General features: G+C 45.2%; 1 protein-coding gene across 4 annotated transcripts in view; it reads right to left on the reverse strand.

Annotated features, from left to right (window-relative positions):
* Window positions 1-25,905, reverse strand: part of ZNF143 (zinc finger protein 143) — a 79,036-nt gene that overhangs the window by 47,131 nt on the left and 6,000 nt on the right. For 2 of the 4 annotated variants that reach the window (XM_033928028.1, XM_033928027.1), the window contains 3 exons: window positions 9,665-9,742; window positions 2,834-2,951; window positions 2,268-2,360 (listed from right to left, as the gene is read on the reverse strand). In XM_033928028.1, the coding sequence (XP_033783919.1) occupies window positions 2,268-2,360; window positions 2,834-2,951; window positions 9,665-9,742 (289 nt within the window). Of the gene's footprint in view, window positions 1-2,267; window positions 2,361-2,833; window positions 2,952-9,664; window positions 9,743-25,905 lie in introns of those variants that run through there. The other 2 variants (XM_033928029.1, XM_033928030.1) reach the window with 2 other exon arrangements.

Below are 25,905 nucleotides of genomic sequence, written 5' to 3' on the forward strand. Positions count from 1 at the left end.
TCCCTTGGCCTGGTGCCATTTTGCCTCTTCAGCAGGGGGTGCAGAACTGGAGGAGGAAGGGAATGCCTATAGCCATTATACCATTATCGACATGGCACTTGCATACTGTCAGGATCGCTATGAGCCACAAAATTAGAATGACCAGAACCCCAGGAGGGTCTGGGTCTATCAGGGGATGGTCCATTCTAGAATCCATGAGGTCATCCAGACCATAGCCAAAGATTAACTGCTCCTGCAAAAACAGTCTAACCAAAGTAGCCTTGGAAGTGGAATCACCAGTCTGCTGTCTGAAGCAAAGCATTCTGCGGGCAGGGATGAAGTATGCCGACACTTTTGCCAAACCCGCATAAGGTCATACAATGCCTCCACCATATAACCAAAAAGTTGAGGAGGGGGAACCATTGCCTCACTCTCCAGTATGTGCATTTGAGAGAAACCAATGCATGCGACAAAAGACGTTGCCTAAGTGGCTTTAATTCCAAAAGCAGCTGCGTCAAAGAGTTTCTGAGAACCACATTCACAGTGGTCTTGCATATCATCTAATGCTACACCACCCACACTGGGAAGAGAGGTACGTTTAGCTACCAGTGCCACCAAAGAAACCACCCTGGACTGATCCAAGTCACTGACACTCCTGTGCCAAAGAATACCAGACATAGACTCTAGCAATTTTCAGAGCACCCTCCAGAGAATCAAACTGTTCTGAGACCACAACATATAGCAGGGTGCCAGGAGAAGGTAGCAGACTGCAATCACACACCACAAAGCCAGGAGGAAGAAGTGGACGGAGCCATCTGAGTGACAAAGATGAACACCTGCAAATATGCAGAAATAAGGTCCAGCAAAGCCGCAGACTCAGATAAGTGCAGGATCATGAGAGCATTTCCAGGCTCCAAAACCCCCAGAGGGATCCACAGATCCATGATCTCATGCCCTGGGAAGCACAGTACCTGCAATAAGGGGGCAGCAAGCAGGTCATCCGCATCAGGATCCCCCAGACCAGGGCAGGCAGCGCAAGCACAGTGACCGGGTGAAGCGAGGATGTGTTCAAAGGAGCAATGCCACCAAGAGACGCCGTGGAGGCAGATTGGGACTGCGCAGAAGAAAGTGTCCTTCTCCTGGGGCATAGAGTAATCCTTAGGTTACTAAAATTTGCATTTCTTAGGCTGTGAAGGCTTTGCAGCCTGGCGGATGGAATTACCTGCCATGCCGAGCCCCGAAAGTCACGAAGGCTGCCCTGCCAGGCTAGCTGAGCATTTGGTCACCTGCTTCAGTAGGAGAGAGGCTAAGCTGGATGCAGAGGTGGCACATGGTGCAATAACCCTCTAAATACGGTAAATTTGTGTAATCCTGGCTAGAATCCACATGAGGAGAGCCCAAGGATTCCAACCCAGCAAGCTTTGCAGTTTTGGGGAAAAAAAAAAATCTAAGATGGTTTCCATCAAAAATTCGTGCCAAAATAGCTATATTTTTCACGCCTCCCAAACTATAAAAACAGCGATTTTTGGATTTTTCAGGAAGGAGAAAACAAGGGAACATCCAGAAATCTTCAAAGCCCCACTTTCAAACCTCCCCCTATGTCTCTCACAGGCTGTAAGTTTGTGTACTCACTGTGACCTCAGAGAAGTTATGCTGCAACCTGCTTTCAGCTCTCTTACAGTAGCTGGATGAGAAATTTAACTGCCGCAATGCTGGGATTGGTTCTGGAAAGCTGATCTTTGGGTTGCCAGTGAGACTCCTATGTCTGACTACATCTCCACCCTTGCAGATCACTGGATGCACACCGGGACGGGAGGAGGCACGAAGACGCATCTGGCACCCTGCTAGACCCCGCCAATCCTCCTAAGGATGCCTAACAGCCTACGCTTGTCCCCTGATTAACAGGAGGCGAGACCACCTCAGGGATGGCCCTGAGCTCCAGAGAAACTATGCAGGTTGGCTAACAGGTACTCAGTGGGATTGGCCTGTCAGCTATAGACCGAAGTCTGTGAATTCTCAAGCAGGCAGAGTTTCAAATTCGCTCAAAGCACTAAATTACATTGAACTAAAATAATAAAAATGGGGAGAGCAGAACAAACACTCCTGCAAGCATGCGTGCAGAAGGAAAGAACTGAAGGTGGAGCTAGAGAGCCCAGTGGAGTGAAAAATCCAGAGTGGATTCCTTCTGCACTTGACTTTAGGGAAATAACCCTACTGTCTAGAATGTCTCATCTATTGCACTAGAAATTATATTGTAATTATGCCCCTATTTTCAACGATCCACAAACCTTTGGAGCTGTGCTGTATATAAGCTGTAGTGCCATCCGTAAGTGTAACTGCTTGCAGACTTACACCTGCCATGGCTTCTAAATTGTCACCATCTAAAGAAAAAAAAAAGTTGTTGCATAATTTATCAACAGTACCAAGCTCTTTTCTAGTCAATAACATCCATATATTTTATAGTAATCCATTCTGATGCTTTGCAAATGGCAAAATAGCAAATCAAATCAAAGGCATGTAGGCAAATTAAGCAGATATGACTATCAATGTACAATAGCATTCCATTACAATTACAAATTTTATACGAGAGAAATGCTTTTAACCCAAAACTACAAGTTTCCTGGGTGACTTTAAATGAGATTGTAATTAAATATGTAGTAAAACAGTAATGGATTTAATATTTCATTGAAAACATTACACTTTGGAGGTCATTTTACAAACGAGCTCACATGCAAATAATATTTACATACTAGTATAATCTATGCAGGTATGAATAAAATTTTAAAAATTAAAGAATGAGCATTAAAGGCAGTACCAATTCTCTCGATTTAAGGTAGGATAAAACGATCATCACCTGCCACTGCTACGGTTTCCGTGAGACAAAGAGTAACGTGCTGAGCTTCTCCCCCTCCTCCGGGAAACTCTGCCATTCCCTGAGAATCTCGATTTATCTGGGCTAACAACATGGTGTACTAGAAAGGAAAGGATCATCATTTAAAAAATAGAAGCTAAGAACCATTTTATCATCTTTTTGTGTAAGTGACTAGGAACAGTCAAAGTAATGGTGATAGCAGCAAACCAGCAATAGAAAGTGTATCTATTCAAACACTTTAGTTATTCTTGTATTTTGATTTTGATGTTTATTTTGACTCATTTCTTATTCTCATTATTCTTATTTCTCCAAAAAGGAGTACCTAAATGGGCCACCGCGTGCGCGGATCGCCGGACAAGATGGACCACGGTCTGATCCGGTGAAGGCATTTCTTATGTTCTTATGTTAAATTCATTTTCCATTCCAATTAAAAAATGGGCACTTTTGCTCTCTTTTTGATTGGCTGTTAAAAAATAAAATAAATAAAAAGAATGTGGAAGCAGTGAGATTATGTCACTTGGTGCAGAGGAGAAAAACCTGGTCTCGTAATCATAGCTGTGCTATCAATCATTTCTATAGTGCTACCAGATGCACGCAGTGTTATACATGAACACACAAGAGACGGTCCCTGCTCGAAACTGCTTACAATCCAATTGTGACTGACAAACAGGACAAAAAAGGGTGAATCTAAACACACTGCTTAGGGAATGACTAATAGATGGGTGTTTTACAAGTGGGTTGGAGTTAGGACTTAAAAAGGGCCGGGAGTGGAAACAAATATGTATCTGGCCACAGGTTCATGCCTGAAGGACATGCTTGAAAGGGCATGACAGATCCCTTTAGAGCTAGAGAATTCTATCAGTGATTACTTCTACTTCCGGGAGTTTGAGGTATTCTTTTATAATTACTGTTAAGGGGAGACAAAAGTTGTCAAAAAGTAAAACTATTACCGTTATTGGGACTATAAGAATATCTGGCCCTGATGGATATACAAGTATAGCCTCTCTAGGGCTCTACTTGCAAGTAGAGGCCTAGCAAGTAGGGGGGTCTACTTACTTCAGAGACCATTTCGGGCATCTCCCTAAATTCTAGGGAAAAACCTAACCCTCCCCCACCTAATCTCTCCTTGAATTATCCAGGGCAGGTTTCTTCCCAGGAGGGGGGAGAGTGTGGTGCAGTGGTCATAACTACAGCCTCAGCACCTGAGGTTGGGGGTTCAAACCCATGCTGTTCCTTGTGTCCCAGGTACATTAGATAAATTGTGAGCCCACCAGGGCAGATAGGGAAAAATGCTTGAGTACCTGAACAAATTCATGTAAACCATTCTGAGCTCCCCCGGAGCTAGCTAAAATAAAGGTTGACAAAACGATGGGGCCAGATGGTGTACATCCTAGGGTGCTGAAGGAACTGAGGGAAGTTCTGGTAACTCCGCTGATGGACCTTTTCAATGAGTCTCTAAAATCGGGAGTGGTACCGGAGGACTGGAGAAGGGCGGATGTGGTCCCTCTCCACAAAAGTGGAAGTAAGGAAGAAGCAGGGAATTACAGGCCGGTAAGTCTGACTTCTGTGGTAAGCAAATTAATGGAAACACTTTTAAAACAGAGAATGGTCAAGTTTCTGGAATCCTGTGGATTAAAGGACCGGAGACAACATGGATTCACTAGAGGTAGGTCTTGTCAGACAAATCTGATCAATTTCTTTGACTGGGTGTCCAGAGAATTGGATAGAGGATGTGCACTAGATGTGATGTATATAGATTTTAGCAAAGCCTTTGACAGTATTCCACACAGATGTCTAATAAATAAACTGAGTGCCCTCAGGATGGGTCCCAAAGTGACAGGCTGGGTCAAGTACTGGTTGAGTGGAAGGCAACAGAGGGTAGTGATCAATGGAGATCGCTCTAAGGAAAGGGATGCTACCAGTGGTGTGCCTCAAGGTTCTGTTCTTGGGCCTGTTCTTTTTAACATTTTTATAAAAGATATTGCTGAAGGGTTTGGTATCATCTTTGCGGATGATACCAAAATCTACAATAGAGTAGACACCCGGATGGTGTGACTAACAAGAGGAAAGACCTGGCGAAGAATGGTTTGAAATTTGGCAGTTAAAATTTAATGCTAAGAAATGCAAGGTCATGTATCGGGCTGCAAAAACCTGAGGGAACGGTACAGTTTAAGGGGTGAAGAACTTATGTGCACAACAGAAGAGCGGGTCTTGGGTGTGATTGTATGTGATGATCTTAAGGTGGCCAAACAGGTTGAAAAGGTGACAGTGAAAGCGCAGACTAAATCTGAGAGAACTGAGATGGATGTTTAAATTAAACTCTATGACCCCAGGAGGGTTGAATGAAACATCTGATTGGATGTCTCAGGTTGATTTTTAAATTGAGAGTAGGGAAAATCTGGAGCTCTGGGGTGGGCAGCTTTCGAAGGGAAATGTGATAGTGAGTGTTGAAAGAACAAAATTAAAAATAGAAAATAAGAATGAAAAAAGTAGTAAATAATTGTTTAGGAGTTAGTCTGAGGGAAACTGGGTAATCCGGAAATGACGTCAGGATGAGGAAGTATTTCAGTGCATTGTTAGAACGCCGCGGACATTTTAGGAGAGCCGACGGCTTTAGGAGTGATGTAGAAAGTTGTGTAGGTAAGAGAGGACTCTGCTACAATTGGTTTTGTGGTGTGTTTTTTTAAAGAATATCTTCTTAATGATAGTTTGTGCTTTCTTTTCAGCTTCCCCATTATCTTGACAAAGAAAGCGAAACGCGTTGGTTAAGGTGATTTACATCGACAGCTGAAAAGTTAAGTCATCAAATTAAATGTTAAATTATGAAATTCATTTAGGAAATTTATTTATGAAGTGGTGATAAGTTTTCATATATAAAAAATAACACAGTATGAAAAGTGTGCCCTCGGGAAGAATGAGGAAGTAAACCCTAGAGAGCTATACTGCTCAGAGGGTGGTCTGACATCCCACTGGCACTTATATGAGATATTTCTATCTAACATTGGACTGATGCTTATGAAATTTTGAGAGTATTGTCAAAAGGAAAAGACGTAGAAAAGTAGAGAAGATAGCCGTGGCTTGAGGCATCCGGAAGTGAACAGATGTTGACATGATGACGTCATCACATCGATGTCCGTGCAAGGGTCCTGAGCTACCAGTAGGGGGTGCTGGAAGGGAAGGCTTGCAGAGAGAAGCTGGCGCCATGAGAGGCACATCCTGTAGACAGTCAGCCGGTGCCTCTCCTCCTCCCTGGCGTCTCAAAGCACACCTGGAATCTCAAGTGGCAATACACAAACTTTCTTGAGAGTTCTCAGTGTTAATTTTGAATCTTGAGTTGCCCTCTTTGTTAGTTTTATTTCTGAGACAAACAAGCTAATGATATTATAAAACATCATTTTTTTTAAGAAAAGAAAAAGATTTCTTGTTTTCTAAAAAGAAAACTATGACTATTTCCTGAGGTGGCTCATTCCACAAACTTAAGGAGAAGAGAATTATTACAGTTGGGATTAGCTTCTTCATGAAATTCCCTTATAAAGCTAGTTATGTCTTTTATGATCCTGTTCATCATGAACTATTGCTTATAGACAGAAAAACTAATTGAATGTAAATTCAGCTCCAGGTGACCATAATATTAGCTTGAAAAACCTGATTTCTATTTCCTGTTAATTATTATTTTTCTACATTGTGTTCTCCTTTACCCCACAAATGTAGATTTGTTTCATGTGAATTTTTCCTGTTTGTGTCAATTTACTACCATCAGAATGGACTTTTTGCTTCCTTTCTTTATTTTTAAAATGTCTATACCGTTTATAACTAAACGGTTCACAAAGTTACATATATCATTTAAAACCAGAATCATCATGACATACAAATAATCCTAAGAAATCATGTTAAAACATTATTAGAAACTAAAACCATGATAAGAATGATATAAGAACATATGAATTGACGCTGCTGGGTCAGACCAGTGGTTCATTGTGCCCAGCAGTCTGCTCACACGGTGGCCCTTATTAGGTCAAAGACCACTAAACTAAACTAACTAAACTAAGCCTTAAGTTTATATACCGCATCATCTCCACGGAAGTGGAGCTCGACACGGTTTACAAAGCTTAAAAATATAGGAAGAGAGAGGAGAAGGATTTACAAAAGCATGCAAAAAGAGGGGATGTAAACAGGAGAAGAGATGTTATATGCTAGAGAAAAGCCAAGTTTTCAGTTGTTTTCGGAATAGTTGGAGGGAGCCCAGGTTCCGCAGCGGGACAGTGAGATCGTTCCAAAGGCCCGTGATTTTGGAGAGGAGGGATTTTCCCAGTTTACCTGCGTGGAGGATGCCGTGTAGAGAGGGGAAGGATAGTTTATGTCTGTGGGCTGATCTGGTGGTAGCAGGCGTCAGGGCGAGGAAGGATAGAGGGATTAGGGGCGGAAGGATGCCGTGAATGATCTTGAAAGCCAGGCAGGAGCATTTGAAATGAATTCTGGGAAGTACTGGGAGCCAGTGAAGATTGGTAAGTAGTGGGGAGACCAGTGTCCTAACATTCTGGTTCAGCAGGAACTTGTCTAACTTTGTCTTGAATCCCTGGCGGGTGTTTTCCCCCTAAAACAGCCTCCGGAAGAGTGTTCCAGTTTTCTACCACTCTCTGGGTGAAGAAGAACTGGCGTCTGGCGCGCGATTATCCCGTCACCCTATAAAGCAGGGGTAGGGAACTCTGGTCCTCGAGAGCCGTATTCCAGTCGAGTTTTCAGGATTTCCGCAATGAATAGGCATTGAAAGCAGTGCATGCAAATAGATCTTGTGCATATTCATTGGGGAAATCCTGAAAACCCAACTGGAATACGGCTCTTGAGGACCGGAGTGCCCTACCCCTACTATAAAGACATGGAGGTTATAAGGGCTAGATTCTATAAATGACACCGAGCGGTGCCTACAATGTAGATGCCACTCGGCGTGGTTGTCAATCAAAACAATGGCGCTGTTTATAGAATGTCTAGCGGTGCCTAAATGAACTAAAGTGTCACTAGGCTCCATTAGGTCAGCTTTCACTCGTCTAATTTGGTGGTGCCTATTTTGGCCTCCTAAGTCACCCATGCCTATTCTATGCCCATAACCATGCCTACTTTTTAAAAAAAAAATTCTTTATTCGTTTTCATCTTACATCAAGTGCACAAACAATAAAACAATACAACACATCACTTGACAATTTTTCTGATTTATCTTACAATACATCAAATTACCACCCTCCCCTCCCATCATTCCTCTATTATTTCCCCAATAAGAAAAATGTAAAGTATACCTCCCCCTCTCCCCAATCATTAGACGGTGTATATTACAATAGAAAATGGTGTTTACTCATTACAATAAGAAGTTAATGGCTCCCAAATTTTATTAAATTTCTTATAGCTTCCTTGTTGTATAGCTATTGCTCTTTCCATTTGATATATGTGACATAATGAGTTCCACCAGAAATAGTAATTGAGTCTACTATAATTTTTCCAATTACTTGTGATATGCTGAATGGCGACTCCTATCATTATCAATAAAAGTTTATTGTTATGTGATGATATTTGGCTCTTTTTCCTCATAGACATACCACATAGTACTGTATCATAAGATAATGGCACATGCTTTTCCAATAAACAATTTACTTGATCCCAAATTGAGTTCCAAAAGGATAAGATAAAGGGGCAATAAAATTTTTACCATGCCTACTTTTTAACAAACGAATAAATATATGCCTCAGTTATGTCTTCAATAATATCATATACCAGGATTGTCTAAATTATTTTCATATTAAGGCCTCACATTCCATAATATAGTAGACATTCAAACATCCCCACATTATTTTTTTGTATATTTTTATGTATGGACCTTCAGACCATCATCAGGGTATAGACCTCTTGACTATAATACTCTTCGTCGGTCCAGCCTTTATTATTTTTATTAGTTTTTTATCCAATTCTTTTGACTAAATTTTTAACTAATTTTTTTTTAAAGCCATCAGACTGTCACTTAGCTTTTTAACACAGACATCGTTAGGTGTCCCTAGGCGTGGGAAAGCGTTGCTAGGCATCCAGTTCAGCGCCAAACCATACATTGTTTAATGGTTTGTTTGGTTTTTTTGACAGGCTGAAAATCGGCATGGTAACCAATTAAAAAATAAAAGTTCGGGATCAGCGCCTATCTTAGGCGTCACTAGGCAGCTGCAATTAAGGTGCCTAATGTAGGCACTGTTTATAGAAACCCCCAGTAAGTGTCCAAACTCTCCATGGTTACTATTTTGATGGGGGAAAGGGGATGGTTGGGAGCAGGACTCCGTATAAGAACTAAATGTTATATGATGCTGTACAGTTGGTTGATTTCATTCAATTAAAAAAAAAAAATTTAGCTGACATAACTGACCAGGGGTGGGCAACTCCGGTCCTCGAGGGCCAGAATCCAGTCGGGTTTTCAGGATTTCCACAATGAATCGGCATGAGATCTCTTTGCATGCGCTGCTTTCAATGCATACTCATTGGGGAAATCCTGAAAACACGACTGGAATCCGGCCCTCGAGGACCGGAGTTACCCACCCCTGTTCCAGACTGTGGCAAACAAATGTAACCAGGCATACAGAACAGTCCTCTCTTCTCTGATTTAAATAAAACAGTGTGCTGTACATACCAATGAGGTATAAGCCTCAGAGTTCTTGAGAAACTGGCTTTTGGGATGAAAATTCTAAACAGCATATTAATCCTAAACTTACTGAAACTACTCTATATATTCTCACATTCCTGATACAGCAATTATGTCAGAGTGATTCTACAGAGGATAGTTACCTTAAATATTTGATGTAAAAACCCTAAAATATGGTTATAATAGTTCCAAGGTGCAAGTTGATACAAAGATATGCTTGCCTGTAAAAGAGAAGAAAAAAAAAAAGAACAAAAAGGGTTTGGCAAATCTTTTCAAATTTTTTGAGATAAACATGTTATAGTCCTATAACTAATGCACATTTGTCCCTTAATGAGTGTTAAAGGGCAATAATGTGTCTTATATTACCAAAATACACATTAATTTTAGGTACAGTAGTCCTGATTATCTGACATAAACAGGACTGACCCGTTGTCAAATAAGTGAAAAGTCAGATAGAATCTAAAATTCTTCTGTGCGCTCCCCCCCCCCCCCCGTCAAACTGCTTCTTACTCATATGAATGAAGCAGTGAAGTAAAGTTACGTTATATATGATTACAAGGTGTTTTGCCGTATCATACTATTCTTATTTCCTTGGCATTTTGAGCAGTTTACATCACCCTCTGGGTCCCTTGAGAAAGAATTTCGAAACATGGTCCATGTCGGGACCTGCTGACACAGTTGAACGCTAAGTGGGAACATCTTTCTCTCTTTTGCCATTGAAAATTAGTTGAGCATTTGAACAGTATGTCCTTTTTTAAGCTCTTTTTCAAAAAAAGTCATATACAGTGATGGGTTTGGCTATAGGAGCTAACGCTCCTGGTCAAATTTCACAATTCTGAGTGTATGTGAACACTTTACCTACTTTATAAGCCAGACATATATAGCACAGTTACTTACCGTAACAGGTGTTATCCAGGGACAGCAGGCATATATTCTCACATGTGGGTGACGTCATCTACGGAGCCCCGGCGCGGACAGCTTTTCAAGCAAACTTGCTAGAAGTTTCAAGTTTGCACACTGCACCACGCATGTGCTAGCCTTCTTGCCACTAGAGGGCGCATCCCCACCTCGTGGTCCTCAGTTCCATAACATAGCAAAGAAAGCCATCCCCGGGGAGGTGGGCGGGTTGTGAGAATATATGCCTGCTGTCCCTGGATAACACCTGTTACGGTAAGTAACTGTGCTTTATCCCAGGACAAGCAGGCATGATATTCTCACATGTGGGTGACCTCCAAGCCAACCAAAAAAGGGCAGGTGGGAGGATGGCAATTATGAAAACAGATTACGTAACACCGACTGGCCAAACCGGCCGTCGCTTCTGGACAAAGTATCCAGACAGTAGTGGGAGGTGAACGTATGAACCGAAGACCAAGTGGCAGCTTTACAAATGTCCTCCATAGGTGTAGATCGGAGGAAAGCCACAGAAGCTGCCATCGCCCGGACTTTATGACCCGTAACTCGACCCTCAAGCGGGAGACCAGCCTGAGCGTAGCAAAAAGAAATGCAAGCAGCTAACCAGTTGGACAAGGTGCGCTTTGAAACCGGGTGTCCCAAACGATTAGGATCAAAGGACAAAAATAATTGAGGAACCTTCCGATAAGACTTGGAGCGTTGGAGATAAAAGGCCAACGCCCTCTTACAGTCAAGGGTATGAAGCGCCGCCTCACCAGGATGAGAATGGGGCTTCGGAAAAAACACCGGAAGGACAATAGACTGATTGAGGTGGAAATCAGACACAACCTTAGGTAAAAATTTGGGATGGGTGCGAAGAACCACCTTATCATGATGAAAAACCGTGAAAGGAGGATCCGCAACCAAGGACTGTAACTCACTGATTCGACGAGCAGATGTGAGTGCAATCAAAAAGACTACTTTCCAAGTAAGAAACTTAAGATGCGACTTGTCGATGGGTTCAAAGGGAGGCTTCATAAGTTGAGCCAAGACCACATTAAGATCCCACACCACCGGAGGAGGTTTCAGAGGAGGATGGATATTCACTAGCCCCTTCATGAAACGTGTCACCAGAGGATGAAGAGAGAGAGAGCGACCCTCAAGATGCCGATGGAATGCTGCAATGGCACTGAGATGCACCCGAATGGAAGTCGTTTTCAGGCCAGACTCAGACAAATGCAAAAGGTATTCCAGAATCGAAGCCACAGGCACCGAATCTGGTCGCAAACTATTCAAAGAACACCAGGATGTAAACCTGGTCCATTTCTGAGTATAGCAAAGCCGAGTCGAGACCTTACGCGAGGCCTCCAAAACGTCCCTCACGGCCCGAGAGACCGGAAACGAATTCAGAGGGAGAGAAACCAAGCAGTCAGATGTAAAGACTGAAGATTGGGATGTAACAGCGAACCCCGACTCTGAGACAGCAGAGAGGGAAACACCGGTAGAAGCAGAGGTTCCCTGGTACTGAGTTGAAGAAGTAGGGAGAACCAAGGCTGCCTCGGCCACCGAGGTGCAATGAGGATCATGGAGGCTCCGGTCGATCTGAGATGAACCAGCGTTCTCAAAATCAGAGGGAACGGCGGAAACGCATAAAGGAACCTCCCCTCCCATTCGAGGAGGAAGGTATCCGCTTCGAGACGATCCGGAGTGTAGATCCGAGAGCAATAGAGGGGTAACTTGCGATTCTCCGGAGAGGCAAACAGATCCACTTGAGGAGTTCCCCAGCGGTCGAAAACCTCGCGAAGTACTCGGGAGTTCAGAGACCATTCGTGCGGCTGGAGAAGACGACTGAGATTGTCTGCCAGCTGGTTCTGCTCTCCCTGAATGTAGACCGCCCGCAGGAATATGTTCTGGGAAATTGCCCAGTCCCAAAGACGGAGAGCCTCTTGGCATAGAGGCCAAGAACCCGTACCCCCCTGTTTGTTGACATAGTACATCGCTACCTGATTGTCCGTCCGCACGAGTACTACCTGGTCGTGCAGCAGGTGGACAAAAGCTCGCGCAGCCAGAAAAATGGCGCGAAGCTCCAGCACATTGATGTGGCACCGACGGTCCTCGACCGACCACAGACCCTGCGTCCTCAGACCGTCCAGGTGCGCTCCCCACGCGTACTCGGAAGAGTCCGTCGTCAAAACTTTGGTGTGAGGAGGAACGCGAAACAGCAAACCCCCTGACAAAGTGGAAGAGTCGGTCCACCAACGGAGCGATCGACGTAAACAAGGAGTTACTGATATCCGGGAAGACACCGGATCGCGATCCTGGCGCCACTGCGACGCCAGAGTCCATTGCGCGATTCTCAGGTGCAAGCGAGCGAACGGCGTGACGTGAACCGTCGACGCCATGTGACCCAGCAAAACCATCATGTGCTGGGCCGACACCTGCGATTGCCCTCGACAATGACGACTCCACCGAAGCAGAGTCTCCCGCCGGGGCGGGGGGAGAAAAGCGCGAAGGCGAACCGTGTCCAGCACGGCTCCAATGAACTGGAGAGACTGCGCCGGACGCAATTGGGACTTGGGGAAGTTCACTTCGAACCCCAGGTCCTGTAAAAGACTGATAGTCTGTCGGGTCGCTAAGATAACCCCCTCCCTGGACGGGGCTTTGATCAGCCAATCGTCCAGATAGGGAAAGACCTGTAGACCCCGCGAGCGCAGGGCCGCCGCCACCACCACCATACACTTGGTGAATACCCGAGGGGAAGATGCCAGCCCGAAGGGAAGAACCCGATACTGCAGGTGCAAATCCCCGACCTGAAAACGCAAGAACCTGCGGCAGGCGGGATGCACCGGAACATGGGTGTAAGCCTCCTTCAAGTCCAGGGAGCACATCCAATCCCCTTCCTCCAAAAGAGGATAGAGAACCGGGAGCGATAACATACGGAACTTCTCCCGGACCAGGAACTTGTTGAGCTTCCGGAGGTCCAAAATGGGGCGCAAGTCCCCGGTCTTTTTTGGGACCAAAAAGTAACGGGAGTAAAACCCCAGGCCCCTCTGATCGCGAGGCACCACCTCGACCGCCCTGAGGTTCAACAAGGCCCTGGCTTCCTCCAGGAGAAGGGCCAGCTGGTTCCGATTGGGAGGGCAAGCCCCGGGGGGCAAGTCCGGAGGCGTACAGGAGAAGTTCAGCGAATAGCCGTCTGAGATTATCCCGAGCACCCAGGCGTCCGACGTGATCACCGACCAGGCCCCGGCAAAGGCCGTCAGCCGACCCCCGATGGGGAGGGGGTGGCTCGATATTGCGGTGAGGGCCCGCCCCCAACCGCCTATCCCGTCAAAAGGACGGCGCGGCCTTGGCGGCTCCCTGCGCGGCAGGTTTAGAGGGGCCGCCTCTACTCTGCTGGGGCTGTCTTCGAGGGGGCGGTCTGGAGAAGGCCGGTGTGGACTTCTGGGGGTATCTCCTCGGAGGCTGTCTGAAGGGACGCTGGGCAGGAGCCCTAGGCTTCGGCTTCACCAGAGAGGCCAGGGAGCGTTCCTGTTTGGAAAGTCGCTCCGTCGCCGCATCCAAAGTGTCATCAAACAATTCCACCCCAACGCAAGGCAAATTAGCCAAGCGTTCTTGCAAATTGGACTCCATTTCGAGGGTACGAAGCCACGCCAGCCGGCGCATGGCCACTGCACAGGCGGACACCCTCGAGGCGAGTTCAAATGCATCATAAACCGCGTGGAATAAATATAGGCGCAGCTGGGTCAGGTTGGTACTAAAGGTGGCGAACCGGTCCCTATGCGACTCAGGCATCACCTCACGAAAGGAGGGGAGGTCCTTCACCATCGTACGGAGGAAGGAAGAGTACGAGAAGGCATAGTTCAGGACCCTGGTAGCCATCAGAGAGTTCGCATAGAGACGGCGCCCAAATTTGTCAAGGGTCCGGCCCTCCCTACTAGGCGGGACCGTCGCCGAGACCCGGGAAGGCTGAGATTTCTTGACCGCCGATTCCACCAGGAGCGAAGTATGGGAAAGTTGGCCCTTCTCAAACCCCTTGATGGGAAGGGTGCGATACTTAGACTCCATTTTGGCGGGGACCACAGCGACCGTCAATGGAGCCTCAAGATTCCTCAGAAAGGTCTGACAGAGGACCTTGTTAATCGGAAGGCGCGGCGACTCCCTGGGGGGGGGCAGGAAGATCCTGCTCCTCCAAAAACTCCTTGGTGTATGTGGACCCCTCAGACAAGTCAACACCCAAAGCCGCAGCCATATCCTGCACAAACCTCGTAAAGGATGAGGGTTTAGCAGGAGGAGAGGGAGACCGAGACTTCCCGGCCGAGCCGAAGGGAGAGGCCTGGTTGGAGTATCTGGGCTCCCTACCCGACCCCGACCCCAACGAGGCACAGTCCTGCGACCTCGACGGAGTCGGAGACCGGGTGCGCCTCGAGGAACCCCTCGGGGATCCCCCCGGGGTCCGAGGCACCGAGGCCCGACCCTTCGGCCCGGGCGAGGAAGCCCGAGAGCTCTCCCTGGCCGGAGACCGGAACAAAATGGGGTTATCAACACGCAAGTCCCGTACCTGTAAGGCACCGCCCCCGGCCGGTGACGAGCGACCACGCCGCCGAGGCGAGGTCCGAGACCGCTTAGCCTTCCTCGGCTTGCGCCTCGCTCGAGACCTGCCCGAGGGAGATGAACCCCTCGAGGACCCCGAGGACGAAGACGAAAGTCTTCGTACTCGGCGCCCCTTGTCCTTCGGGCGCACACTACGCTCCGGCGGATCTCGCGAAGCCGGGTCCGAGGGAACCACCGAGGTCGAGGCCGTGGGCGCCTCGGGAGCCGAGGCCCCGGTACCCGAGACCGAGGTCGCCAACTGTGGGGCCACCGGGGCCGAAGCCTCCGAGGCCGAAGCTGCCGAGGCCGAAGCCTGGTGCAGCTGGTCAATGGCCCCGGTGAGCTCCGAGGCGATTAACGCCCGGAGCAATTCCTGGAACACGGGGATTGACATTCCCTGCGGCAAGACCTGCCGCTGCTCCTCAGAGGGCGACCTCGGTCTCGAGTATTCCCTCGGGGCAGCGGACGCTGGCAACTTGGGCTTCACTGAGGCGGACCCACCCGCCGACGAGCCCGAGGATGGCTTCTTGGATGGAGCTGAGGAGGGAAGCGGAGACTTACCCGAGGCCTTGGAAGAGGCCAGCTGCTTCGAAGGCACCGAGGCCCGAGGCGAAGCCGACGGTCCCGAAGCTGAGGTCGAGGCCGATGCCGAGGCCGAGGTCAAGGCCGGGGCCGAAGCCGAGGCCGAACTCGAGGCCTTCCCCGGCGGGGACTCTACCGAGAAAAGTTCCGCCATGCGGGCCTTGCGGCGTTTAAGTGCCCGCTTCTGAAAAGTGGCACACTTATCGCAGGATGCCGTCGGGTGTTGGGGCCCCAAACACCGCAAACAGCACCCGTGCGGGTCAGTAATCGAAAGAAGTCTTTCACAGCGCCCGCACTTTTTAAAGCCCGTTACGGGCCGGGACATGGGCCCACAAGAGAGCCGGGAACAAGCGAGGTTCCTCGGCCACGGCTACCGGGAGCCCCCGGTAGTAACGGATACGAAAGATTTTTTTTTTTTTTTTTTTAGAAAAAGAAAGAAATAAAGCAAAAAAAAGACGAAAAAACGCAGCGACCGTGCGAAAAACCCTACACAGCCGCGGCGACAGAAGGCACAATTAGCACAAATTCTCCACAGGGCTTCTGGCTCCGCGGATGAAAAAGAACTGAGGACCACGAGGTGGGGATGCGCCCTCTAGTGGCAAGAAGGCTAGCACATGCGTGGTGCAGTGTGCAAACTTGAAACTTCTAGCAAGTTTGCTTGAAAAGCTGTCCGCGCCGGGGCTCCGTAGATGACGTCACCCACATGTGAGAATATCATGCCTGCTTGTCCTGGGATAATTTGTTTATTTGTATACTGAGAAGTCTTATCCAGTTATACAATATTACTTTGACTTCTTTGCTCTTTAAGCTATGATAACACCCCCCCTCTATTATATTCAGTGTGAAAAGTTTTCATCAGGACATTGTCACTATGGAAAAAAGATATCAGGGCAACTGGAATCCATTAATGCTGGCTGAATATTGTTGGACACTGCAACAAGATGCACCGGACAGAGTACAAATGAAAATCAGCAGGAAAACACTTATAACCATGGCGAATATCACAGCATATCAGAAACTTTGTGCATTAAAACATGTTATAGTCAATTAAAGATACCACTGTGTTTCTCAAAATTCCTATGTGATACAGTCAGTGGGAAATTATATTTGTGTTTATTTTGAAGGGGTCTATCATAATCACCAGTTTGTTTTAAGGAAGCAAAACTTTTGGAAAAATCTGTTATCCAGTGTATAATCTATGGCTGATGGCAATTCAGAAGCATAAGAACTGCTCAGTCTGTCCATTGCTCCAAGTACCTGGAGGGTGTACTTTCGTGAGTACCAGTGGATAAAGAATTTTGTACTAGAGAAGGGATGGGCTCAAGAACCAATACCAGACCACTTGATAGTAGACTATATCAAGCATGTGTGAAGTGCTGGCACATCGGGGGTGGGGGGAATTGGTTGCTTCTAACTTGGCAGACAGGAACTCAGATCCTACCAAAGGGTTCTGGCTTAAGAAGGTAATGGCTGGCTCGGACAGAGAGGTAGGTCCATGCCCATAGAGTAACATTTTGCTAGATATATGGATTGTCATGTCCAATGTGGGAAAAAACACCTTCAAGACAAGTCTGTTCCATACAGCCTTCTTGCTGGCATTCTTCACAGCACTAAGGGTCAGCAAGCTGGTAGCACCTTCAAAGCTGGGAGGAATGGGCAGTAGGATGCTGTAGGGGATGATACAAGGTGCCTGCATATTCTCAGATCAAACCAGTAGGGCAAAAGGGTTGAATTAGTACTGCACCATGTGCAGGAGTTACCCACCTGCCCATTGGAGAATGGTAGGAGATACTTAGCCAGGAGGCCTCCCTTGGAGAAGCATCTTCTGGTGCACAAATGCCTAAATTCAAGCTTGCCATGTTAAAATGATGCCTGGAAAAAGAACACTATGACACACACATTTGCCACCCATCCGGTGATACAGCACTTAAGTAGATGAAGTCAGATGCTTACAAAACATACATAAGGCAAGGCATTTAGCCAGCCATAACTAGCACCTCTGATCTAATGGCTTTCTTTGGTTTCTTCCGAAAGGGCATATACCACGAGGAAGGATGGTGTGGATTGTGGGTCATTCTTGTGTGTCATGAGCCAGCAAGCAGGGAGGTGAGACCGTCTGGCAGCCACCTAGGCTTCACCTGAAAGAGTGTGTAGGTATATTGGATGGACCAAGGGGGAATGTGATGGCTACAACTTCTTTCTTTGTTGCAAAGAAATGGAATGCCCTAGGGCAGGGATGTCAAACTCAATCACATTAAGGGATCAAAATCTAAAACACAAGCTAAGTTGGGGGGGGGGGGGGGGGGCAATTTTTTTATTAAGGTACATAGGCCCTGTTTTACTAAGGTGCACTAACCGATTAGCAAGTGCATGTTAGTTTATGGATGCGTTAGTGTTTAGCGTGTGCTAATTCGATTAGTGCGTGCTAATCAGTTAGCGCACCAGCGATTCACCTGATTATTTTCCCCTTGTATACGTTATCATACTTAATCCCAACTTTATTCAAATAGTCATTCTAAGCATAGGGAGCGGAACGTTTTTTTGTTTGAGGGGGGGCACGAAGAACTTGCCCCCATTATAATACTAATTGTAATACCATTTCTTCCATTCATTTTTCATTTATATATATACACACAATATAATCTTATTAACAACACATAATGGTTAACCACAAAATTAAACTACACAAAGCACACTGTACGTATGCTTCTCAACATTCATTCCTACCAAAACACGGTTAACCCTTATGCAAATATGAGACCACAAACTAAAAGTACTAATATATACAAACGAAACCCTAAGATTAAGACTCTGCTTGCAGAACAACCCCCCCAGAGAACTAGAAGCAAATGCATTTCTTCCTGAACAGTGCAAAATATAGACAGCAGATATAAATTCTCAAAATTGACACAATTCAATCACTAAATTGAAAATAAAATCATTTCCCCTACCTTTGTTGTCTGGTGATTTTTTCAAACCATCTTTTCCCAGTCTCTGGCTGCACTTCCTTCTGTCTGTGCTCTTAACTGTGTATCCAGGGCCACCTTATCCATTTGCTGTTTTTCTCTCCTTCACTTTCTGCCATACATCCATCTTTATAATCGAAACAACTGACCCTTAAAGTATTCTGTCTGAAGAGGGTGATCAAAAACCTTCTATAAAAGCTCAGAGATATGGAATAGAGAATGACACGGTGACAAAATTCATCACCGTTCCCGTCCCCGCGGATAACCACAGGAAATAATCCGATGTCATTTTCTAGTGTCTATTTCAACCTCAGTCCTTCTACAGAAGCATTCTTCAAAGCAAAGCTTGCGGGTCAGTGGTTGTGCCCAATTATACACTGATTCTTCCCTCTCTCCTTAAAGAATGACATGAAGATGGTTTCCCACAGTTATCTGTGGGGATGGGAACGGTGATGAATTTTGTCACCATGTCATTCTCTAATATGGAACTCTGGAGGGAAAGGCTGAAAAACCTCCCTGTGTAAAGAGTTCCCCTTCCAGTCATTGCTACTATATACGTTTTTTGATCACGCTCATAGACTAGGATTTTTTCATAAAATTTGAAGAACTTTACACAATTTCAAAATATGATGGTAGTTTTCCTTTCTTCTTATGTCAATCATGCAAAAAGTCACTGCATAAATGGATTTAAAAATACGTTCACTTAGCTTGCAAGAACAAGGTTAATGGGGTCCCAACTTGGCCCCGTTTCGTTGCCTGCCTCAGGAGATCTGACTAGTGCATGTTTCAAAAACAGTCCTGAGAGCTTATTTAAAACGATCCTGGTAAGCTTCGTGACAAGCAATCACATCGCTGCTGGGTGGTTGAAAAAGTAACTTCTGAAGGTCCAATAGATTTCCAACCGCCAGTCTATTGGACCTTCAGAAGTTACTTTTTTAACCACCCAGATTTGCATATAATGGAGGTGACAGGCATGAAAATCTGCCCCATGCATATTCATTAAGGCTATCCCAAAAACCCGACTGGCCTGGTGGTCCTCCAGGACAGGGTTGGCGACCACTACCCCACCACACCTACAGTTAGAGATAATAACAACCCTGTCGGGCTACATGGTAGGTCTGGATGGTAGCTGATGGAAATGTACCAACTGGTTCAGATACTAGGTTGCTTTCCTTGCATGTTTGTGTGTTAATAAGAAGCTGTGTGACTTGTCAATCATTTTGCATGAAGTAGCACTGTCTTTTGTTGAGGAAGAAGGGAAGGGCATGAGTACATACATGACAACCTACTAGCAACGAAAGCAGTGAAACTTGATCGCCTCCTCTCCAACATGCTGATAACAACGATCAACTTCAAATCATTTCGAAAAGAAATCAAAACCCTGTTATTCAAAAAATTTATCAAGAAATCATAACACATCTCCATGACTATCCCCACTCTTTGTAAATTTCCCATCAAAAACTCAACCATGTAAACTGCACCCTATTTGTAATTTTCCTAGCAATGTCCAGTTATCTTCTTTTGTAATCCGCCTAGAACTGCAAGGTATTGGCGGAATAGAAGTCACTAATGTAATGTAATACATAGATAGCAGAGCAGTGGAGTCACACTGCCTATGTTATTTTAACGGAAGGCTGTGCCCACTGTGTGGCATACATTTTTTCGATAAATACAAACTCTAAAAATTGTATCTGAATGGTTTTCCATTTCTTTGCGCAGCTACAAGGAAACCTCTGCCTCTTCTATATCAACAGAATAGACATACAAACTATAGGTCTGCCTATTCTACCTACAAGGAATTCAGGAAGCGCCTAAAAACATACCTGTTCCTAAAATATCTAGACAACTGACCCGTACATCTCTCTCGCCTCAATAACAATTTTCTTGACCTATTACTCACTCTTTTTCACCTCTCTTAAATTCAATCATTTTGTACCTCCTTTTAATCTTTTGTAAACCACATAGAACTTCACGGTACTGCAGTATATAAACTGTTATTATTATTATTATTATTCTTGCAAGTATATGCAGAACATAAATCCATGCGTTAAACAAAGTTAGCCCTAGACTTGGTCATGATACGGATAACTTCCAGACTCTGTTCAAAACTAGTATTTCTGATTGCACAGGAACACTCCCTAGTGGTTAGCTGTGAAAATTCCCAGAATATGTTTTGCCACTACCGCAAATGTGCTTGAATCAACCAGTGCTTCAGATACACCTTCTATACAAATTAGTCTGCCCATCATCACACAACTGTAATTTGATCCTCTCCTGGAAAGCTTACCTCCTTTAGGGCATACCTCTGAAGGACAATCATATCCTACCTAGATAACTGCTCAAGTAGAGGAAGATGAAACAAGGGCACAGTTTAAGCATACGCTTTTTTAGATCATACTTTGTTTGAGGTTGTGGGTTCAAATCCCATGCTGCTCCTTGTGACCCTGGGCAAGTCATTCAATCCTTCACTGCCCCAGGAACATTAGACATCGGGATAGATAGGGACAAATTACCAAGTACCTGAATGTAAACTGCTTAGTCAATTAATAGGCGGTATGTAAATAAATTACTATAGATATTAATCAACCAGTCTTTTGACCAAGCAAGCACCAAACTCAAAGAAGCAGGTAATTCAGTAGCTATAAGCCAGTAACACATACTGCATCCTTTAGTCTAAGATCAAAACCACTTAAACAAAGTTTTCAGTCATAAGAGTTACAGGTTCTAAGCCTTTGTCCATGTAGCAGTTTAGAAAGTTGGTCTTAATTAAGGCCCTTTTTCTCAAAGACAACATTCAGGATCCATATGCTGAAACCAACTACTGAACTTCAAAATATAGAGGATGCTACATACAGTACAATTCCGACGTCATATTTGTGGCATTCTATTTCTATTCAGAAGTATGATAGGCTAGTTCAGCATCACCACTGAGCTCATCCAGACCAGGCCAGGGGTATAATGATGCTTTAAGCAAACCTACAGCTGTATTATCCCACCCCATCACTATTACTACTACCTCTACCTCCCACACCTTTCTACACAGACCATACTGACAACACAGCAGAGGACCTTCAGGACATGCACATATTCAAGGCCTGCCAGTTTGACCCCTTTGTATTTCAGAAGGGCGAGACATAGCCGGCCTAACTGTTCAAAGGCCCTGTGTATTTGTGCCTTCTTAGTCAGATGCCTAGTAGCAGGACTGGCCTTAGACTCATTTTCAACACAAATCATATGGATTTAGGTGACCTATTTTTAAATATCCCCCATTAATTTATGAGAACATGTCAATATTTAATAATTTATTTAAAAAAAAGGTATGCGATACAGAACTCTGCAAGAGCAGCAAGGCATAACAGCATAGAACTTAACAAATGAACACTAATTTAGCTCATGCCCATTTTTAAAATAGACACTTCTCTGTTCCCCAAGGGCTCGAGTCGAAACCTAAAGAAGGGCATAAGAGCAATTAGCTTCTTTCTGGGTTTCTATCACTGTGGGTAGGTGAGCATCCAGCTGCTCATATTTGACAATGCTGGCCCCCCATCCCCTTGAATTCAAGACTTTGTGCTTGATCTATCAAGTGCTAAATAACAACAATCCTTTTGTACTGGCTTCATTATTTCAGAGGTATCATACTTCATGTTCTAATCTAATCTAATCCTTAGGTTTGTATACCGCATCATCTCCACGTTCGTAGAGCTTGACGCGGTTTACAGTAGGAGAAATAGGAAGGAACTACAACAGAGGGTTAGAGATAGAAGTGTGAAGAAAATTTAGAGGACTTGGGATGCCAAGATATAAGAGTTTCCTTGATTCCTAAGTTGAAGGGAAACTTACATTTTTTGAGAAAAGCCAGGTTTTCAGATGTTTGCGGAAAACTTGGAGAGAGCTCAAGTTCCGAAGAGGGGAGGTAAGGTTGTTCCAGAGCTCAGTGATTTTGAAGTGGAGGAAGGTCCCTAGCTTTCCTGTGTGGGAAATGCCTTTTAGTGAGGGAAAGGATAGTTTTAATTTGTGGGAGGATCTGGTGGTGTTAGGGTTTGAGGAATTCCAAGAAAGAGGGATAAAGGGAGGGAGGATACCATATAGGATTTTGAAAGTTAAACAGGCGCATTTATAGTGGATCCTGGCGATTATCAGAAGCCATTGGAGCTTGGCCAGGAGCGGGGAGACATGGTCAAATTTACTTTTAGCGAAGATGAGCTTGGCCGTGTCATTCTGAATCCGTTGGAGTCTGTGGAGGTTTTTCTTAGTTAGGCTTAAGTAGATAGAGTTGCAATAGTCCAATCTGGAGAGGATGATGGATTGGACAAGGAGGGTAAAATGTTTTTGATGGAAGCAGGATCTAACTTTCCTCAGCATGTGAAGGCTGAAAAAGCATTTTTTTACCAAGGATTGGAGGTGGTCATTGAAGGACAATGTGGAATCAATGATGATGCCCAAGACCTTGCTCGAGAACTCAAGCTGCAGAGAGGAGCCAGAGGGTAGTGGGATGGAGGTGGGTAGGTGATCTAGTTTTGGACCGAGCCATATGAAATTTGGGGAAATTAACTCATTTCAATCAGTCAAACTCCTAGTTCATTGACGACCTTTGCTTTCCATTCAAGGAATGCCTTTAGAAGTTAGATTCCTGCCTGGAGTCTTGCAATTTAGAAAATGTTTGAAAACAATTTTGTTTCAATGTTTACCAGTGGTATTTATACAAGTATATTTAAACATCTCTGTGATGTAATCTGTTTCATTTTATGTTAATGATGGTCTGTTATTATGTATGTTTTCAGAACTGCTAAATGTAGCAGGTTATAACTAACTAACCAACCCTGTCAATGCTCACTACAGCTATACTTCCACTGACATTTCTTACCCTTCTGCAGCCCTCTAAGATTCAAGCCCTTGCCCTTCTACCCATTATCTATCAGCCCTTACCACCGTGCTTTCATTTTTCCTGAGCATGTTTAAAAGTCAGGTGTTGTTTAGGTTGCTTTCTCTTTCAAGCTTACAACCATGGGAAAATGATGGAGATACTGGGATGGGACTTTTCACTGTTGCCACATCATAATTGAGTCTTCTTTGCATTTAAAGATCGCCTATACTTATAGAAGTTTTAGGTCAGTTATTTATCTCTGGGCAGTGTGGATGCATTTTTTTTTTTTCCTGTTCTGCAGTTATTTGTCTCCACTACCTCAATTGGCCTAAGATCACTCTTTTATGATCCTGCCTAGTACAGTGGTACCTTGGAATATGAACACCCTAGAACTTGAACTTGGAATGCAAACTTTTTCAAAAATGAAATTTTGCTCCGGAATCTGAACTTACGGGAACTGCAGGCATTGCTCAGCTCAAAGCTTTCCCTCCGACGCAGCTTCCTGTTTCCACCTGGGAGGGAAGCTTTGGGCTGAGCACTGCTTGCAGTTGTAATTGCCGATTTTGCTGCCTATGCAGGCGGGGGCCCGGCCTTGCTGTCTATGCTGGTGGGGAGCACGATTTTGCTGTCTCTGTTGAATTTATTGGAAAATCTGAGTTTGTGGGACCAAGGAACGGATTAATACAGAACGTTGTCTTGGAACTCGAACGGGGTTCTGGAACGGACTAAGTTCGGATTCAAGGTACCACTGTACTTGTGGCCTAGATTTGCCACCATTAGAAACAGGATACTGAACTTAATGGACTCATGCTGATGAAGTATACCAATTCTTATATTTTATATCAAAATACCCACCACCTCTAGTACCTTGTCCTTTAATATACTTTTCTATAAAAAAATTCACTTTCATAAGACTTTCACATTGATACTAAGGAATGGCATAATTACATTTGCCTTTATTTTCAGACTTGAAATAGCATTAACGGAAAGTGGGTGAGATATTACAAGAAACTTTACTTCTTAATTAGTTTAGGGCAGGGCTGCCCAAGTCTGGTCCTCGAGATCTACTGGCAGGCCAGGTTTTCAGGATATCCACAATGAATATGCATGAGAGAGATTTGCATACCACGAAGGTCTGTTGTCATTTACTATGTTACTGTGGTATAAGTCTGTTGACACTTATTGCACCTAAACAAGCCATTTGAGCTGGTTCTTACCTAGGGAAGAAAATTTGGAATGTCTCCAGCTTCAAGTTAATTTAGCTCATGTTCTTGTGGTATTTAGGTTCAGACCCATGGAGCTTTTTCATATTCCCTTATTTATAATTACCGTATATATTTGAATATAAACCAGGATTTTGAGGCCAAAAAATTGGCTCAAAAATGGGGGTCCCGGTTTATATTCGGGCCAGCATCCCCTCCCAGAATTATCGCAGGCCACCGTCAAGCTCTGCATCCCTTCCTGCCCTGTCCCTTGTACCTCCTCTGCTGATCCAGAGGTGCAGCAGGCAGGAGTGAGCTTTATGCACTCCTGCTCCGCTGCTAAACTGGACGGTTGGCAGCCAGATTGGGTTTCTTTAGCAGCTAAGCGGCACCAAACAGGAGTGCGCTTTGGCGCTCCTGCTCAATGATGAATGGCTTCCTGACTGGCTCCTGTAAATTCTTGCAAGAATTCACGGGAGCCGTCAGGAAGCTGCTTAGCGGCTGAAGAAACCCAATCTCACTGCTGCCACCGACCGACCGGGTTAGTAGTAGGACAGGAGCGTGGAAAGCTCGCTCTTACCCACTGCACCTCTGGACCACCAGGTATTGGCAGAGGAGGTACGAGGAACAGAGCTGGGAGGGGGGCAGGGTACTGAGCCTGACAAGGGAGGGAGGGAGCCTGGGTGCAGAGCCTGACAAGGAGGGAAGGGGACTGGGTTTTTTGACTATGGGTATGTTAAATTTGTAACTTGCCAAGAATGTTAAGATCATGTAGGTAATAAATAAAAAGACTTGCATTCCTCTACTGTCTAGACCAGGGGTGTCCAATGTCGGTCCTCGAGGGCCGACATGAGATCTATTAGCATACAATGAAAGCAGTGCATGCAAATAGACCTCATGTATATTCATTGGGGAAATCCTGAAAATCCGACTGGACTGCGGCCCTCGAGGACCGACATTGGACACCCCTGGTCTAGACCTTGCTGTCATAGAAGGACACAGGGTGCAATGAAGGCTTCTATGTAATAAGGACCTCCATCTTTCTTCCTTTGTAGATGGTACTTGACTCCAGATAGACTGCAGAGATGCTTTCTCAATGTCTTGCCTTATTGCAAGAGGGGAGAGGGGGAAGGGGGCTGGGTGCAGAGCCTGACAAGGGAGAGAGAGGGAAGGGGGCTGGGTGCAGTGCCAGGCAGCGAGGGGCACTTGAATATTAAGCCGCCTGGCATATTCGAGTCAATCATTTTTCCTCCTTTTTGGGAGGAAAATGGGGGTCTCGACCTAGT

Source organism: Geotrypetes seraphini, chromosome 19 (assembly GCF_902459505.1).
Source record: "Geotrypetes seraphini chromosome 19, aGeoSer1.1, whole genome shotgun sequence".
In the NCBI taxonomy this organism is placed as follows: domain Eukaryota; kingdom Metazoa; phylum Chordata; class Amphibia; order Gymnophiona; family Dermophiidae; genus Geotrypetes; species Geotrypetes seraphini.